This window comes from Perissodus microlepis, chromosome 2 (assembly GCF_051167445.1).
Source record: "Perissodus microlepis isolate ML-2025 ecotype Zambia chromosome 2, ASM5116744v1, whole genome shotgun sequence".
Lineage (NCBI taxonomy): Eukaryota > Metazoa > Chordata > Actinopteri > Cichliformes > Cichlidae > Perissodus > Perissodus microlepis.
The window spans coordinates 11,147,653-11,164,413 of record NC_140462.1 but is presented as its reverse complement, the minus strand read 5'-3'; the positions used below and the strand labels follow the sequence as shown (position 1 = coordinate 11,164,413).

Genomic DNA, 16,761 nt, shown 5'->3' with positions numbered 1-16,761 from the left:
AATCAGAGGATTGGTCAAAGTGTCTTTGGGAAAGGTACAGGTTCCTAAAAGTATGTTCATCAAAAGGGTTTGTGCTGAGAAAAGCACTGTATGCATAGTAATAACTGCTGGGTGGATAAAAGTAAAAGAGAACTCTAAAAGAGCAGTCTGTTTACCTTTTTTTTTTTCTCACTTTTCCCTGTGTTTTAAAAATGCATAAAGTCATGAGTTTGGTTTTCTAAACTATTGCATCTGAGACAGAGAGGTCTGAATTATTAGCAGCATGCAGGTAGTATTACAATCTTCTTACCAAAAGAGACATCGCCCATGGCTTGCCATACAACACCAAAATAATGTGGTTGAGCCAAGAAACAATTCCAAGCATTTATTTGAGTTACATCAGCAGAGAGTAGTATCACAGTGGACTGAATGACTGTGGAAAAACTGAGACGTTTTGTTATAATTGGACACATTTCTTAAGACATCAGGAAAAGTTAATTATCGCCTGTTTTTATAAGCAAATAAATCATTATGCATCTAATCTATAGTTATTTGAAATAATAATCATATAATAATAATCTTATAGCACTAGAACTTACTAAAATATGACAGATGAGTATGAGACCCACTGTTATCAGAATCAGAATCAGCATACTTTATTAGTCCCTAAGGTATTGGATATACATAGAACACACACACGTATGAAAAAAATATATATGTATACTGCATCTTTAAAAGCTTGCCATATAAGCACAAAGTGAATCACTACAGTCATAATTCAATTCTTTTGTCAGTTATATGAGAGCTGAAAGATGGTATTTGAGATATACTGTAACAATATGTAACATAGTGAGCAGAGTGATGGAAGTATTGGGTTTTATTATTATGGCTTCTGAAAATTAATGTGTGAGGCATTTATTAAAACTAGAGTGCATAAAAGACGTGCCGCTTAGACAAAACATTAACACAATGATTTATGTGTATGCTGAGAGCTTATTAATCTCTCACAGATAGACATATATGGATATTATTTATACATGAGCTTAAAGAGGGTGACTTTGATCCTAATGTTCACTCAGTTGAGCTTATCTTTCCTACTAAGATGCAGCACAACATTTGATTTCTGTAGGGAATGTGTTCTCTTTTATGTGTTTGCTGTGCTCTCTGAGCGTGAGCTACCAACCAGGGAGTATATTGATCCTCACTACACTATATAAAAGCAGATCTGACGAGATGGGAGTGGGGCTGATGTTGGGTTTGCAGTGTTCAAAGCACTACAACAGCCATGCATTGTTTATGTATGTGTAGGCCAAGAGATTCTCAAAGGCAGATTCTTAAAAGTCGTAGAGTTTGTCCATTGAGGAAGCTCAACTTTGCCATTATTGTACACTTTAAAACGCTGAATTCCATGGCACAAGCCCCACAAACTAGTGTGTATATACAAACAATGTTTGTTAATGACGGGAAAAAAATAAATATGCCAATCTCGAATTCAAACGGAGGACATTTGTTAATGCTCTGCAGGCATCTTGTGCGTTCTTCACCCTCAACTACAGCTCTGCCAGCTCTTCCATCTGTCTCATCCCAACAGACTGGTAACCCTTCACCCGAGGGTAATCAGTCATCCCTACATATGGCCAAGGACAATGGCTAAACAAATTAGTAGTGGTGTCTGTGAGTAAGACTGTTGCTCTTCTGCAGAAACGGTTAGCGTCACACAAAGAACACACACATGATTTGCTCCATATTTTTCTCCTTTATGAGCTCTCAGTTGTAAAGCAAAACATGGTTTATCCACCGCGCGTTTCATACAATGAATCATATTTACTTCATGCTCACAGACGAGGACCAGATTTTTTGCACTTTCTGTTTCTTTATGGAAAAAATCATATTCTCAGCAGAGAGTGGGTTATTTATAGAAATGTGGTAAAAATTGAAAACTTTAAAGTAAAATCACTTTTACTAAGTGCAATATGATTGTTACTTGTGTATTTCGACTTATACTTGAGGAATACTTGAGAAAAGCAGAGGAGAGACTACTGTTGTGGAAAGTGAAAGAGAGGTGGCAAATGTGCTGCAGTGCTCCTGCATTACAATTGATTGGCCGGTTTAACCACCAGTGCTGCTCACTCAAGCTTTAAATAGATGGATAAAACTCTCTGTCACCCAGCACTCTTTTATTCGCTTCTTCTCTTCTCTGCCTTCTCTCCATCCTCTTTATCCTGTCATCTTCCCTTCTCTTTTGATATCTTTTTCCTTTCCTTTCCTTAAACTTTCATCCTTATCTTGGCTCCTCTTTCCTCCACCTTCTCCTGCTTTATTCACCCTTTTTCTCTCTTCCCTTGTTTTTTCTTGTCCTGGTTTCACTTAATTTTTATCTACTGTAATTCTTCACCTATCCAAAATACTCTCAACACCAGCTGAACACAATATTTCATTTGGACTATCATTGTCTCTATAAAGTGACTTCTTACTGTTTACTACATAAAACTTACATATGATAGGATCCTCTGTGATTGGGAGTATTTAGTTGAATAAACTCTCTCCCTCCCTTATTTGTATGTGTGTGTGTGTGTGTCTGTTTTCCAATTTATCTAAGAGTGGAGGTCGCGCAATGATCCCAAATTGTCCTCCAATCCTCTGTTAACCAGGTACCTATCCACCCCCTCTTTCCTCCATCCTTCCTCTGTCACTTTCTCCTCGTTTCCTTCATCTCTCATTTCCTTGCAGTGGTAATGCCATCTTTCAGCTAAGTGAAATAAGATGGGTTTCTTCCAGCGCTGATAGATGGAGGTGAGGACAGGCCCCCAAATCAGCAGGCAAAAGAAGCACATTGCACAACAGACAGCTATCAGGAGGGAGGTTGACCTTCCATCTCTCTGCATTCTGGAGATTACGAGAGGCCATGCAGGCTTATAAATGTATTTTTGCATCTGTGCATGCGTTTCACACATTGTAAGGAGGAAGAAAAGCATGCTGCTCATTTATGACAGATGTCTACAGGGGGACTATGAATCTTTCCTTGAGACTATCTAAGCTTCACCATCTTTAGTGTTTGGTTTGTACATTTTCCTCAGAGATAAAGAAAGCTCTTCCATAATATCTGACAGCTCCAGATATTCACAGTAGCACATGTTTACAATTTATATACATAGCTGTTTTATATATTTTCCCCAAAGATTGTTGAGATTGCAGCACTGTGTTCGGACTTCTGGACAATTTAATGATGATAAAGTATAATGCAAACCGTAGCGTGGTGTGTGATCAGGTCAGAAACTACTTGATGTTGGCATCAGACACCAGCTGTGGCTCAAACACAACCCATTAGTTTCCTAATGGAGACAAGGCCGCTCTTGTTTTATGATGTTAGCAGCCTCATGGTAATGACTTGTACATAATGCTGGGCTTTGATCTATACACTTTGTACTCACTCTTAATTAACTTAGGATTTGAAATCATTTTTTGTCCACTCACTGCGGGGACAGCATGCAGTCTCCGTATGTGGTTTAAAAACCCACTCCGTCTTTGATCTCATTTTATTAGCTTTGTCTTGTCACTCGGGTTTGTCCATTTTAAGGGCTTTCATCTTTCTTTTATACATATCTGGTACAGACTGTGTAATTGACAGAATTACTATGACCACTAGTCCAGAGTGCACTGGCTGATGTTGGCTGGCCTCTCTCACTCCATTTGTGCTAAAAGCTCTTGTCTCTTTCTTTTACTCCCACTGTCGCTTTCACCTCACACGCCTCCTATGGGTTTTTTTTTGTTTTTTTCCCTTTTCCTCAGTCTGTCAAATGAAAGCGGGTTTGTGCCGTTAGCCTAGTGTGAAATGACACAATGCTCAGAGTCAATGAGCTGCTTTGATCTTTTGTCATCTTGGACACCAGCCAGCTGTGCCTGGCTGCCACGGCAATAATGTCACTCTGGAGATTGATTTGGAGGAAGATGGGGTTGACGCTCGGAGAGAATAGTACTCATTAAGCAGCTCACAACGCGGAAAACTCAACGTTTACGTCATACGTTTTACCATTCTTCTCCTCTGTCGTTTTCTCCAACTCATTATTTTTCTGCCTGCTTCAGTTAGTAGAACATAAGAGCCCACCAACTGTAAAACCAAAAGAGGAGCTGGATGTTTTGCTGCATCAGTTTTCAACCCCAGCGCTTCATTGTGCTGATGCTCCTGTTCTACGTGTTTCTGATAACTTGTTCTTTGCAGCTCAGAGATGAAGTTTGTTTCTGCTTTCTCATTTTTAGGACCAGATGCCACCAAGGATCCATGCCTGAAGGTTCGCTGTCCTCCTCACAAGATCTGTGTCAGTCATGACTACCAGACGGCGATCTGCACCAATCACAAGCAGCCAGGCCACAGGTAAGAGTCAGTTACAGTGCTTTGCAAAAGTCTTCAGCCACCCCCCATTTCTTCATTTTTTGCAAAGAAAATAACTTGAAAGTTGTATTTGGTACAGCCACCTTTACTCTTCAGCACAGCCTGAACTCTCTCGAGCAAGATTTCTTGTACTTTGAGTAATTGTTGGAAATAGTTCTTCAGGCTTCTTGAAGGACATTCAAAGCTCTTCTTTGGATATTGCCCACCTTCTGTTCTGTTGTCTGTCAAGATGATCCCACATCCCACACTGGCTCTGGGGAGGCCAATCCATGATTCCACTTAGTGTGGAACAGTATGAGGTATGCTTTTTGCTACATTATGAGTGTTTCAGGTCACTGCAGAAAAATCATGCAGTTCCCAATTACTTTTCCAGATGGTATTACATGGTGGATCAAAATTTCTTTTTTTTTTGCTAAGTTGCCTGTTATGTATAGACACAACAGTGGTTTGTTCCTTGAGTTAGGTGCCTTTTTAATGTGTGAACACTTTGTTAAGTGTTTTAACAAACACAGAAACAGATACAAGGACTGGACTGAAAATGAGTGAAAAAGCAGCCAATGTCTAAGAAACGCTTTGAAAGACCCTCAGAAAGGTGAAGACCACTTTAAAAAATTATAAGAAAGTCTGGCTCCTGGGAAACAAAGCATGAAAAATGAGAGATTTGTTATAATTGTATAAGTTATAACTTAAGTTTGTCTTTAACAATGGCCAGCATCTAAATTGCACCTAAGAATAATGTAACGCTAAAAGAAATCTTAAGATGGAGAAAAATACTGGAGTGACCTTGTACTTTTTGATGAAAGGGACACACTATTATAATGTGAATCTCCAACATACTCTGTTGCAGTCTTTACAACACATCAGAAACATGTTTGTGAATGTGATTATGATAATGCAACGTTAATTGTGTTTTTGAGCAGTTTCGAAACAGTTTCGAAACACATATTGTCTTTGTCATATACCGAAGAGCAGCGGGAGTTTTTTTTCTCACTCTTTAAATCAAATTTGTGCTATTAAGCGAGCTCGAACAGCTAGAATTGATTATATCTTTTAAAGTGCTATGCCAAGTTTAACTTCAATATCCTAACTACCTGCAAGGCAGTTTCAACAAATTACATCAAGCAAAAGCAAACAAGTATCGTTTTGTGTTTTGTGTAATAACTCAGCGTGCTTCAATGACAGACATTGGCTTACGTATTCCCAACACCAATTAATTTTAATCACACTATCTGTTTGCTCTGTCACCACCCAATTTGTTTGTGTTTTCAACCATTGCCAATTTTAAGGGTTTTCAATTTTTCAGTTCAAGAAGCATTTCTTCAAGAAGACATCAGAATATTTCTCTGTCTCTGTCTTGGGTTTAATTGATTTCCTCAAGTCATTAGCTCCTAAGAATCTTGACTATAATCCTTTCTTTCTCTCCATTTGTATTAAATTAATTACAAGTGCTATTTTCGCTCTAATGTGACAAATTATTCACCTGGACTGTGAAATTTCCAAGTATTATCATTCACCCGAGCTTTTGACAATGATATGTATATTATTTTGAATCAATTTAAGATAAACTAGTTGCACCAATTGGCATAAAACCAATTCAGTGTGCTCCTAGAGGCCAAATCCAAACTTTGTGGTTCTCCAGGCATTGGCAAACACATATTGTGTAATAATTTACACAGTGATGAAGTATGTCCTGTTTATCTAGATTTTACTTACTGCTTCCCTGTAAACAGCACACACAAAAGTCCTTATGCAAATTAATTTCCTTTTCTAAACAGCTGTCGACACAAAAATCCCAAGCACTGTTTTGTCTTCCTCTTCAAACTGAAAGATTTGACTATAGAACTGACTTTTCTTATTGGGGTGATAATATTTAGCTGCAGGCTTGAACGTCTACATTAGAACCAAGCTGTAATTCAAAAACCATTATGGAGGCTCGTTTATAATTTTTCGCCCCCTCTGTCCCGCTGTGACGGGGTTGTACTTATGTCAAATCAGAAACTTTACAGACTACAGTATCTTGGAAACTCTCAGCGGGTAGCTGAAATATATTGTTAGATGAGGGAGATAATGATCACTTTCTTTTGTCTGTTTGAGATGGAAATATCGCTACTGTCTTGTCTTCTAATAAAATGATTGGGAGATAGATGAGGGGAAGCGTTGGCCTTTGTGATGAACTTTTGTCTACATTTAGCTGATTGTATGGGTTATTTTTCAGTGATGTGTGCATGCCTCTGTGCTTTAGCAGCATTAACTAGTTTAGTTAGTTTGTTGCGCTCTTAACATGATTTTATAATGGAATAGACTTAAATGTACATTACTGGGACAAAGTATTGACCGACCCCTCGTTTTGTTTATATTTTGCTTTGTAGGAGCCAGACTGTGATTTTTTTTTTCAAGTAATCAGGAGCAATAGTTCAGTTATTCAGGCTTTCTGTAGGTCTAAGTTTTTCTTTGGACATTGGCTGCTTGTTCACTCATTTTCAATAAAGTCCTTCTACCTGACAATTTTTTAAAGATTTTCAGGATTTTCTAAGCCCCTGAACACTGACCTATGAATCATTCAAACATCAAGAATGAAAAAGATGAACAGTACAGGTTAAGAAACAGTAAAAAATCCAGCAAAGACCTGACACAGGACCCGAGAGACAAATATGGCCTTCAGTCGATTCATCAACTGTTCGCTGAAGCCTCATCAGAAATGATCTCAGTCGAAGGATAGCTGTCAAGAAGCTATTCTTAAGGAAGGAAAATGGGGAGTTTAGGCTGAGGTATTTCAGATTACACAAGAAGTGGACTGAAAATCAGTGGTAACAGGTCTTACACGGTGATGAATCCAAATGTGACATTTTTAGCTCAGATTCCTGTCAGTATGTACGGAGGAGGTCAGGAGAGAGATACCACAGTGATTGTCTACAGCCTTCTGAGAAACACGATGGAGGCTCTGTGGAGGTGAAGACTATTTAAAAAACTCAGAAATTTGAAAAAAAGCTTCTCTCAGAGAGGTCAGGCTTTGTTCAAGAATAAATTTGGTCATAACAAATATTGATTTTCAGGCTTGTTAGAATTGTACAAACTCTGTTTTTTGTCTTATATACTGTATTTACATGTAGGATTGCACATGTTTTAATAAATGTGGGGTGACTGAAGATTGTAATACCTTAATCCTTTGCTTTTATTATCTTGATCTTATTTGGTGATTTGTTGCATTTTTTGTTTTTTTTAATGTATTTTTTTATTTGGTTCATAAATTGTTTCCATGTTTAATCCTTTGACCTTTGGATTATTCACTTCATTTTAAAGCTGCGAGCTGTGTTTATTTAGATTTTAAAATATGGGATAAATAGTTGCAATTTTAAGGATATTTGCCAACCATTTTTTTTATATTTAGCATCTTTTTTGTAATGCTTGTCTGTATATTTGATTAAGGTATTTAATTCACTTAATGAACGAGTCTCAGGACTGGATAATTTAGCCAACAACGATTTATTTGCTGTGTATGCTGTAAAACTTACCAGTTTACATAACTGTACATGAAACTGTTGACCAGAACAAAATATTTGTGAAAACGTTTGTAAGTTAATATTCCAGTGGGAAAGTTTTTTTTGTTTTTTGTTTGGTTTGGTTTTGGGAGGGGGGGGGGTTTCTGGAATGGATATTTTATATTTTTTTACTATTTTTTGTTCTTGAATATTTTATACATATCAGAAATTCACTTGGTCAGAGGTGTTCTCCAAATTGACAAAAATTACAGAAATTTACAGAATTTTCAAGAGTCTCTCCAGCTTTATTATCTGCTTGATAGATCAGGAAGCAGCCGAGTGTTCAATGAGAGCACTTAGACAGAAATTGCTGCAAGATTTGGATCAAACGTAATTATACTGCTTATTGAAAGGGACAGAAAATCTGCTTCTTCTGACTCTGACAAAAAAAAAGAATTATGATCATTACAACAATTTCCCTCTGCACACAAATGTTATTATGACTATACTATATGTACTACTAAAAGTTTGGCTTTTGGCTCTGTGTAATTTTTTACTTTGTATGTCAAAAGTCAAACATATAACTGTCTAAAACATTGTTTGTAATGTTTTTTTCTCTCCACCAGTGTGAAACCCAGGAAAGGCAGTGTAGGTCACAAGCATAGGCTTGAAGCTGGTGCTCATGGGAAATGCAAGCTCTGCTCAGCCCTCCAGTCAACTCCTGTTTGTGGTTCTGATGGGCACACTTACTCCTCCGAGGTGAGACATAACTCTGTTAACATCATTGGAATATGAGCATCGATAGTTTTGATGCTCTTAGTCAATGTGCTCATTCTTCTTCAAATTCATCAGTCGTCACCTTTTCTTCCTACCCAGATGCCTCCACTGCATTGATTTATTTTGAGCTGCAGGATCCCTAAAGTCTGCTGGGCAAATTTCTCAAAACATCACATTGCCTGTGATGTCACTGGGCATTTTGGAAAAACTGTTCACCCATTGTCCTGTGCAATTCTTTCTAGCCACTAACTCCTACCTGTAAGCGCCTCCTGAGCTACATAAAATCGCACATAGCCACAAACTCACCATGTAATTAGAAAAGACATTTCACGGTTTAACCTTTGTGATAAGTCAAGAAGAAAGTAAATAGAAGTTAGGGCTGGGGGAGGTGAAGATCGATATCCAGGGGCAGAAAATGCCGTAAAAATGTGAGGCTCCGTCCTTGGTATAACACACTGTAGATTCTTATTGACGTCCATGTTCATCTTAACTTCTTGTCCTTGTATTCAACCCTTTGGTTGTCAGCAGTGAAACACAGTCCAATACACAGAAACCGTAAAACGTAATGGACAGCACTTTAGTGTTTTACACAGCTAATTCAAAGTCTTAATGACAATTATTGGCAAAATACAGCAATCTGGGAGCTGAAGACTTTTTGTCACTTTCGCTGTAATGTATTCCAACATTTCAGTCAGGAACTTACCTTAACAGCGCAATTTTGTCTGATGAGACATAATCAATAAAAGTCCCAACATTAAGCATGTTAATCTCCTCAGCTCCTTTGGAAGATAACTTACTTCAAGACACACTCTAATCCAATACAATATTTTGTTTGTGAATACTTCCTAAAATGGAGTGGCAGAAGTGTTTTTCTGATATCGCTTCTGAAAAACAGTTGTTGGGAACATATGTATACTACGATCATTATATAATTGTGTGATATATTGTAGTGTAAAACACCTAATCTGACATTTTGTTCTATTCTATAACATTCTACTGGCTGCTCAATTGAACTGTCAAATGTACAAATATATATGATTGTGAGATTTGGATAGAATTTTTGTATAGGCTATATAGATGTTGGCACTCACGGTGCCCTAGGCAATTTCAATGCAAAGTTTCATCAAGATTGGTCCAGTCGTCTAGAAGGAGAAGGGAACATACATGCGTACATACACACATACACACATACATTGATCTTTATAGCATGGTGTCACTGTGGTTGAAGTGTGCTGTAGATTCAAATAGCCTCCATAAGCTTCCATTTATGTTATAGTTAGAGAACATCCATCCATCTATACATTTTCTTAACCACACTGTTCCCGTTCAGGACTGAGGGGAGAATTCAAATGAACTCAATTTTATTTATATAGCACAAAATCACAACAACAGTCACCTCAAGGTGCTTTATATTGTAAGGTAAAGACCCTATAATAATACAGAGAAAACCACAACAACCACTTGACCCCCTATAAGCAAGCACTTGGCAACTTTGGCAAGGAAAAACTTTTAAGAGGAGGAAATCTCTGGCAACGGTCTGCCACGACCTGCTGGGGGTTAGGGTCATAGGGTAGGAGGTGCAGTACAAAAATAATAGTAAATAGATAATGCTAACTGGCTAATAAACATTTTCATGCGCATCCTTATGTTTTGTTGACCCATGCACCTACCCAGACCTCCATCCTTACTGCACCAGCGAAATCCACAACTGCACCTCCAACCAATCAGTATGACACAAACTGCGATTATCAAGGTCTGTGCCCTGACCCGCAGAAGTCGGGACGTAGGCCTCGCTAATGACCAACCTGCCTGTGAGCTGGGACTGAGCTGAGGAGGAGACGTGTTAAAGGCGAAACAAGAGGAAGAACAAAAAGCCGGGGGAGGGCTAGGAAATCCCTCTGCTCTCTGTGGTAAATTAGTTGGAGGGGTTCAGTTAGCTGCTGGAGTGATGGGTCCCTGTGGCCCAACTTAAACTCTGCTCACCAGTGAGCTGCTGGTCTCAAGCTTATTCATGTTTTATTATTACATTACATGCCTCCCTCATCATAACCACACACACACTCTCACACACACTCAATATCCTATTAAGAGGACAGTGCTCTTATCTCCTGAGAGGCTTCGGCCCACTAAGTTAAATCCATTACTTACTTCCTCTTAAATCATCCTTTCTCCTCTCCTCTCCCCTCGGTTTCTCTCCTCACCTCACCTCTATTTTTACTTGACCAAGTCAGGTGTTAAAATACTGTTTCATCAAAACCACATTAACCCCAGGAGAGAGACAAACATAAAGATTCATGGTGCCTCTCTCTCTCTGACAGTGACTGGGGGAGGACATCCATTTCCCCCACCCTCTATCCCCACCCGTCTCTCTCTCTTTCTCTTTCTCCCTCTCCCATCCGCAGACAGCTAATTCAATATGTTGAAAACAGGACAGAGCACTGTTCCTTTGTCAACAGATTTCATTAAGCAACATTAGCGGCGCTATCAAAGAGATGACAGGGAGGAAATGATGGATTTGAATTAGAACGTGGGAAATGAAAGTGCTGGAAGGATAAGGCTAAGCCTGTGTAAGGCGTGATATGCGTATAGATGTTTATGCACCGTCATGGTCCCACTCTGACAAATCCTGTCGTCATCATCTCGCAAACAGTATTTACATATCTCATTTCAGTTTTCATTATTCCTCTTGGAAGGGTCTGGTAATTGGATTTTTTTTTCCTCCAACTAGTCCAAACAATTTCTTATCCCTCACTTACCTGAAATGAGATTTATGCTGTTAAATTACATTCAGAAGTAGTCCGTCTTGCTTTTTGGGTTGCATTAGGTTTGTACTGCAGTGAATAATAGAATGTCAACGGGAATCTCGGTTTCTAATGGCATGTCTACATGACTGCTTAACGGACATATCTGTTCATCCAAGATAAATGACCAATCCCGTATTAGCAAATGTTTTCCATAATCAGCTCAAATAAGAAATATTCACGTTTTTGTTTCGTTGTAATTTCATATATAGAATAATAAACCACCATGGTTTAAACATACCAGCTAAGGAGCGCCATTATTTGTTTTCACCTCAGGTAACATCCAGTTCCCACATAACGCAGCTCAGTACAAATTCTATAGTAAACACTCACTTCCTGATGCTTGCCAAATCTTCCAAAGTTCGCACTTGTTTGCATGGTTTGCAGAAAAATGTTTTTGCTCATAGTTACCATCTTTCAGTTCAGTCAGGTAGATTCAGGGCAATATTTTGGACTGAAAGTGCTCGTGAAGTGTTGCCTCCTTAGACTGCAGTATATAATATGGATCTTTAATACACCCATGCACTCTGGTTTTTATTTTTATTTCTTTCCCGCAAACTTCGTCAATGATTTCGTCAATGACAGCTTGTTGTCTTACACTCTACATAGCTCTTCCAAGGCCACAGGTGACATTATATAACATGCAGATTAATTTATTTTTATTTATTTAGCTATGTAGTATCTCAAGTGTAAGGAAAAAATGTTTGAAGGATTTTGTATTGCTCATGTTAGGAATAAAGTGAAAATTTCAAGAATAAGTTGAGAATAAAGTGAAAATGTTGAGCATAAGGTCAAGTCTATTGCCAGCTATTTCACTTACAAAATTAACTATTTCATGTTTAGTTTTATTCTGCACCATCTCTTCAAAGCCCTTATACGTATCACCACACTGTATAACAAATTTATCCTCACAATCCCAATTATTTTCTTTGAAATACTATTTCAGCATTTTTTTATAAGTTTTAACATCATTCTCAAAGCGCAAAACAACAACAAAAAAACTTGTCAAACTAGTGTTTCCTTTTTGCTCTTGTTATCAGTGATTGCGGGAATTAGACCCTGAAAAGGTCTTTGTGGTTTTTTACAGTGTAAATTGGAGTTCCAGAGCTGCCTGTCTGGGAAGAAAATCTCAGTGAAATGTGATGGGCTATGTCCCTGCTTGCCCAGTCAGGAGCTCAGCAAACCACTGCACAATGGCGAGAAGGCTGGTGAGTACTTAACCTGATAGTCATCTTTTTTCTTTAACTATCAGGTTTAAAGTTGCTTCCTTTTTATTTAGGCGGTTACGTAGTTAGTCGTGTTTGCCTTTATTTGAGCTGAAAAAGATTATCTGCATTTTAGCAATTTTCAGCTTCAGAAGCACTCTACTATGTCTCACCAGACACACACACACAAAAACATCCTTTCACTGGTAATCCCTCAAACTCTCTGGTGATTCAAAGTGTTTCCATCCTTTTCCTGTCACCCCTCTCCTTACTTATGTTATTTTCTTTCCTTACCGTCCCATCACCCCCACCCATTCTCTGACAGCTGCAGGGATCAGTGATGGAGTGAGTGTGTGTGTGTCTTATTGTTTGTCATGGAAATAGGATTTCAGCAGATGGATGGAGAGATTCTGGTAGAGAAATGCAATCTAAAGGAAAGCAGCAAAGGAAAAGGATGGATTGTTATCGTTACAGACTTCCTCTCTCACAAATAGGGGATTGGTGGAATGGTTTTACTTTGTGTAGTGTTGATCTATCTATCTATCTATCTATCTATCTATCTATCTATCTATCTATCTATCTATCTATACTTCATACAGAAATCAAACTGTACTCTCAGAGGTCTTAGCTAATTACTATTTGATTGTGAAGCATTTATAAAGCTCCCGAGGTTCATCAGGCAAAAAAAGGAAAGTGTCGGCTAATTAATGACAACTCTTTCTTTATGTTACAGTCTCGTCCATTAGCTTAAGTCTGAATGAATGGCGGGAACAGAAAGTGATGCGGTTACAGAGAAGTGTTTTAACAACTTGACTGCTGTCTAATTAATTCCCTTCTGTCTTTGCTCAATAAAAACTATAATTATGTGTTTGGTTTGCTAAGAGTCTGGCTCTGAGTGGGAACAGAGTGGATGAGTTTGTGGGAAAAAAGGAAATCTATTTCCAGATCTTGGACACTGTCAGCATGCAGCATTGGGGTTTCTTTCTGTCTGGCTCTCTGCTTTGACTCTTTTCACTGAGGTCTATTTTTTCTATTCCTATTTCTCATTTAAATAAGTTCATCTATGGTTTTGTCTTCCTCTTTTTATGACTCTCACTGTCCTTTTCAGCACAGCCTGTCCTAAAAACCATCCATCAGATAGCAGGTCCAACCAAATGTTTGTGCATTCAGAGGTGGCAGGGATGAGTGAAATGTTTGTCGTCTCCCAACCTGATAGAATCTCTCATTAGATCAGCAACATAAAATGGTAAACAGATGGGGGTGGCAGTAGGTGAGGAAAACACTCTGCGTATGTGTGAGATTGTGTTCCTGTGGTAACAGTCAATAGATTGCATCAGGTTGATATGTGCAGTCATTCGACTGTGTTTACGGAGTTTGAACATTTGTACCAGACTAGTAAATATCTCACTTCGCATTACACCTGCGTCTGTAACTGCAGGACTATAAGCATCACTATATCAGTAAACAGTGCTGTTGTGTTACTGCCCCTCTGTGTTTGCTTGTTTCGGTTTTGTTTCTCTGCTTAGATTCAGACACAGGAAGAATGACAGATGGTGTGCACTCTAATGTGTACCTGTACAGCTGTTCATGCAGGCTATTATTTTAATATTCACTTTAATTAGATTTAATAAAAAGGAATAGATGATAGTGGGGTTTTTTTCTTTTTTTAATTTTGTTTGTTTTGTCATATGCACAGTTGTAAATATGGGAAAATGCACATTTATTATTAGATATATGATGTTTTATAGATAATGGCGCGTGCACACGCAGTGACCAGCAGTGAGAGTTTGGCGTCCTAGTATAAATGTTCTGTGTGTTTTAAGTGTTTTGCTTTTATGGGTACTTTTATGGATTTTTCAGGTTTTAGGCTTCTCTCGTTTTTATTTAAAGAATAAAATGGCTGCAAATAAACCTGAGTAAGACTGGTCCAGTATGAAAAAAGACCCAAATCATGCAGTCAGGTCACTCTGGATGGCTTCTGTTCAGACTTTAGGTTAGCTAATATACTTTATCATCTTTAAAATCATTTTCATACTTTTCTTTCCGCCATAATGATTCAGGAACTGCTTGTAAGCTTGGAAATAATCAGTATTTTAACATTGCCCTAAGGAGTGATGAAAAGGCTTTCTGCTCCATAAGACTAAATACATGTCATGGACCTGACAATTTCTATGGTTGTTTATAGAGCAGGGCGATATGGCCAAAAATATTTATCACGATATATATTTGAAAATTTGCGATAACGATATAACTGACGATATAATTGATGCGAGACAAAATACAACTCCACAACATTACTAGCGCAAAAAGACAACCTTCCATTTATTTTCACTTAAACAAGAAGCTGGTTTTTATGTACATTAAAGCTTTATAAAAATTTAACAGTGCAAATGCAAATTCCTTGCTGAAAGTTTAACCAAAAGGCATTTCCAGTAGAAATGGGCTGACATATCCTGAGTATAACCATGTATAATATCCACTGAAGTTAAAAAGAGGTGCTTTGCAACATTAAACTGCAGTGTGCAGTACGTATTTTTCGGACCATAAGGTGCACAGGATTATAAGGCACATTAAGCGAAACAAAGCAGTCAGATAAATCAAACTTTATTAAACTCATTCTTCTTGCTTCCTCCACTTCTGTACCATTGATTCATTAATGTTGAATTCTCTGGCAGCTGCTCTATTCCCATGTTGTTGCAGTATATTAATGACTAACCTCGTATTGTGGATGGATTATCTCAGTTGTTCTCCTGACTGAAGTTTGGTCTGTTTACAGCATCCTGCCATGCGATTGCATTTGTCTCTAACCATGAGGAACCTTCACGTTAACTTTTATAAGTGGAAAAGTGTTAGTGTTTAGTGATGTTCGATTCGTGAACGAATCGTTCAATACTCGAGAATCACTTTACTGACTCGTGAATCATGATTCACAAGCCCAACTGACTCACTGACTCATCCCTATTGCTGTTAGCAAACTAATTCCATTAGTAGAAATATATCTAGCTTATAATTAAAATTGTGGGGGAAAAAAACAACAGCCAGTTTCGTAACAAAAGCATTTCTGCTCTGAACTGGAAGAAAAAACCCTGAGTAGAAGCTCACATCAAGAAAATAGCTCCTCGGTTCAGAGTAGCATTGCGCTGCTAACATGCTAACAACACATTTGAGCTACTCACCCCCTCCCTTCCTGTGCTGAATCGTAAGCATAAGCGAATCACTCAGGACTCGCTCCTCCCTCCTGTGCTGAATCATAGAGTGAACGAATCACTCACTCACTCACTAACCCCCTCCCTCCTGTGCTGAATCAAAGAGCGAACGAATCACTCAGGACTCACTAACCCCCTCCCTCCTGTGCTGAATCAAAGAGCGAACGAATCACTCAGGACTCACTAACCCCCTCCCTCCTGTGCTGAATCATAGAGCGAGTGAACGAATCACTCACTCACTCACCCCCTCCCTCCTGACTCACAGCTTCTTCTTCTTCTTGGTTGGCAACCAATGTTAAGGCGCATTACCGCCCCCTGGCTCACAGCGCAGTGGACATTTAGATGAGAAAATATATATTTGACACACTTAAGGAATATATTATTAAAATACAAATAAACAAAATAAATGTTTATTAAGCAATTTTGATAGGAAATTGCTTAATTTTAGAAATGTTTTTGCTCTTTTTTTTCTCTATAAAATAGTTGTTGTTTTTTTTTTTTTGAATCATTCATCTTAGCAGTGGGATTTACATGAAAAGGGAAACAAATTAAGTTTGAGTGAAAATGTAAAATTTTTGCACTCTCTGGTCAACTGACTCAGTGAATCAAATGACTCAAAAAACCCGATTCACTTTGGTGAGTGACTCATTAACACTCGATTCAGTAAAAAGAATCAAATTTACCATCACTATTAGTGTTCGTCCTCCAGCTTCACTGTTTATGTTATGCTAACATAGCTGTGTCGCTAGCGATCACGTAGCACATCATTATATACCAGCTAGCCCAACTTCAGTAACCCTACAAACGTCACTGCTGTTTAGTTTCCTGTCTTCATTTATGTTGGAAGTGATAGCAGAGCTGTACGTTTGATTTTTTTCAGAAATCTCTCAGTCAGAACATGCAATATCATGCTTAGGTAACTAG

General features: G+C 38.3%; 1 protein-coding gene across 2 annotated transcripts in view; it reads left to right on the top strand.

Moving 5' to 3' along the window:
* The window catches only part of spock1 (SPARC (osteonectin), cwcv and kazal like domains proteoglycan 1), a 107,473-nt gene that overhangs the window by 68,525 nt on the left and 22,187 nt on the right, over nucleotides 1-16,761 (top strand). For both annotated transcript variants that reach the window (XM_084945814.1, XM_084945806.1), the window contains exons 5-7: nucleotides 4,237-4,351; nucleotides 8,475-8,607; nucleotides 12,514-12,634. In XM_084945814.1, coding sequence (XP_084801940.1) covers nucleotides 4,237-4,351; nucleotides 8,475-8,607; nucleotides 12,514-12,634 — 369 coding nt within the window. The remainder of the gene's footprint in view (nucleotides 1-4,236; nucleotides 4,352-8,474; nucleotides 8,608-12,513; nucleotides 12,635-16,761) is intronic.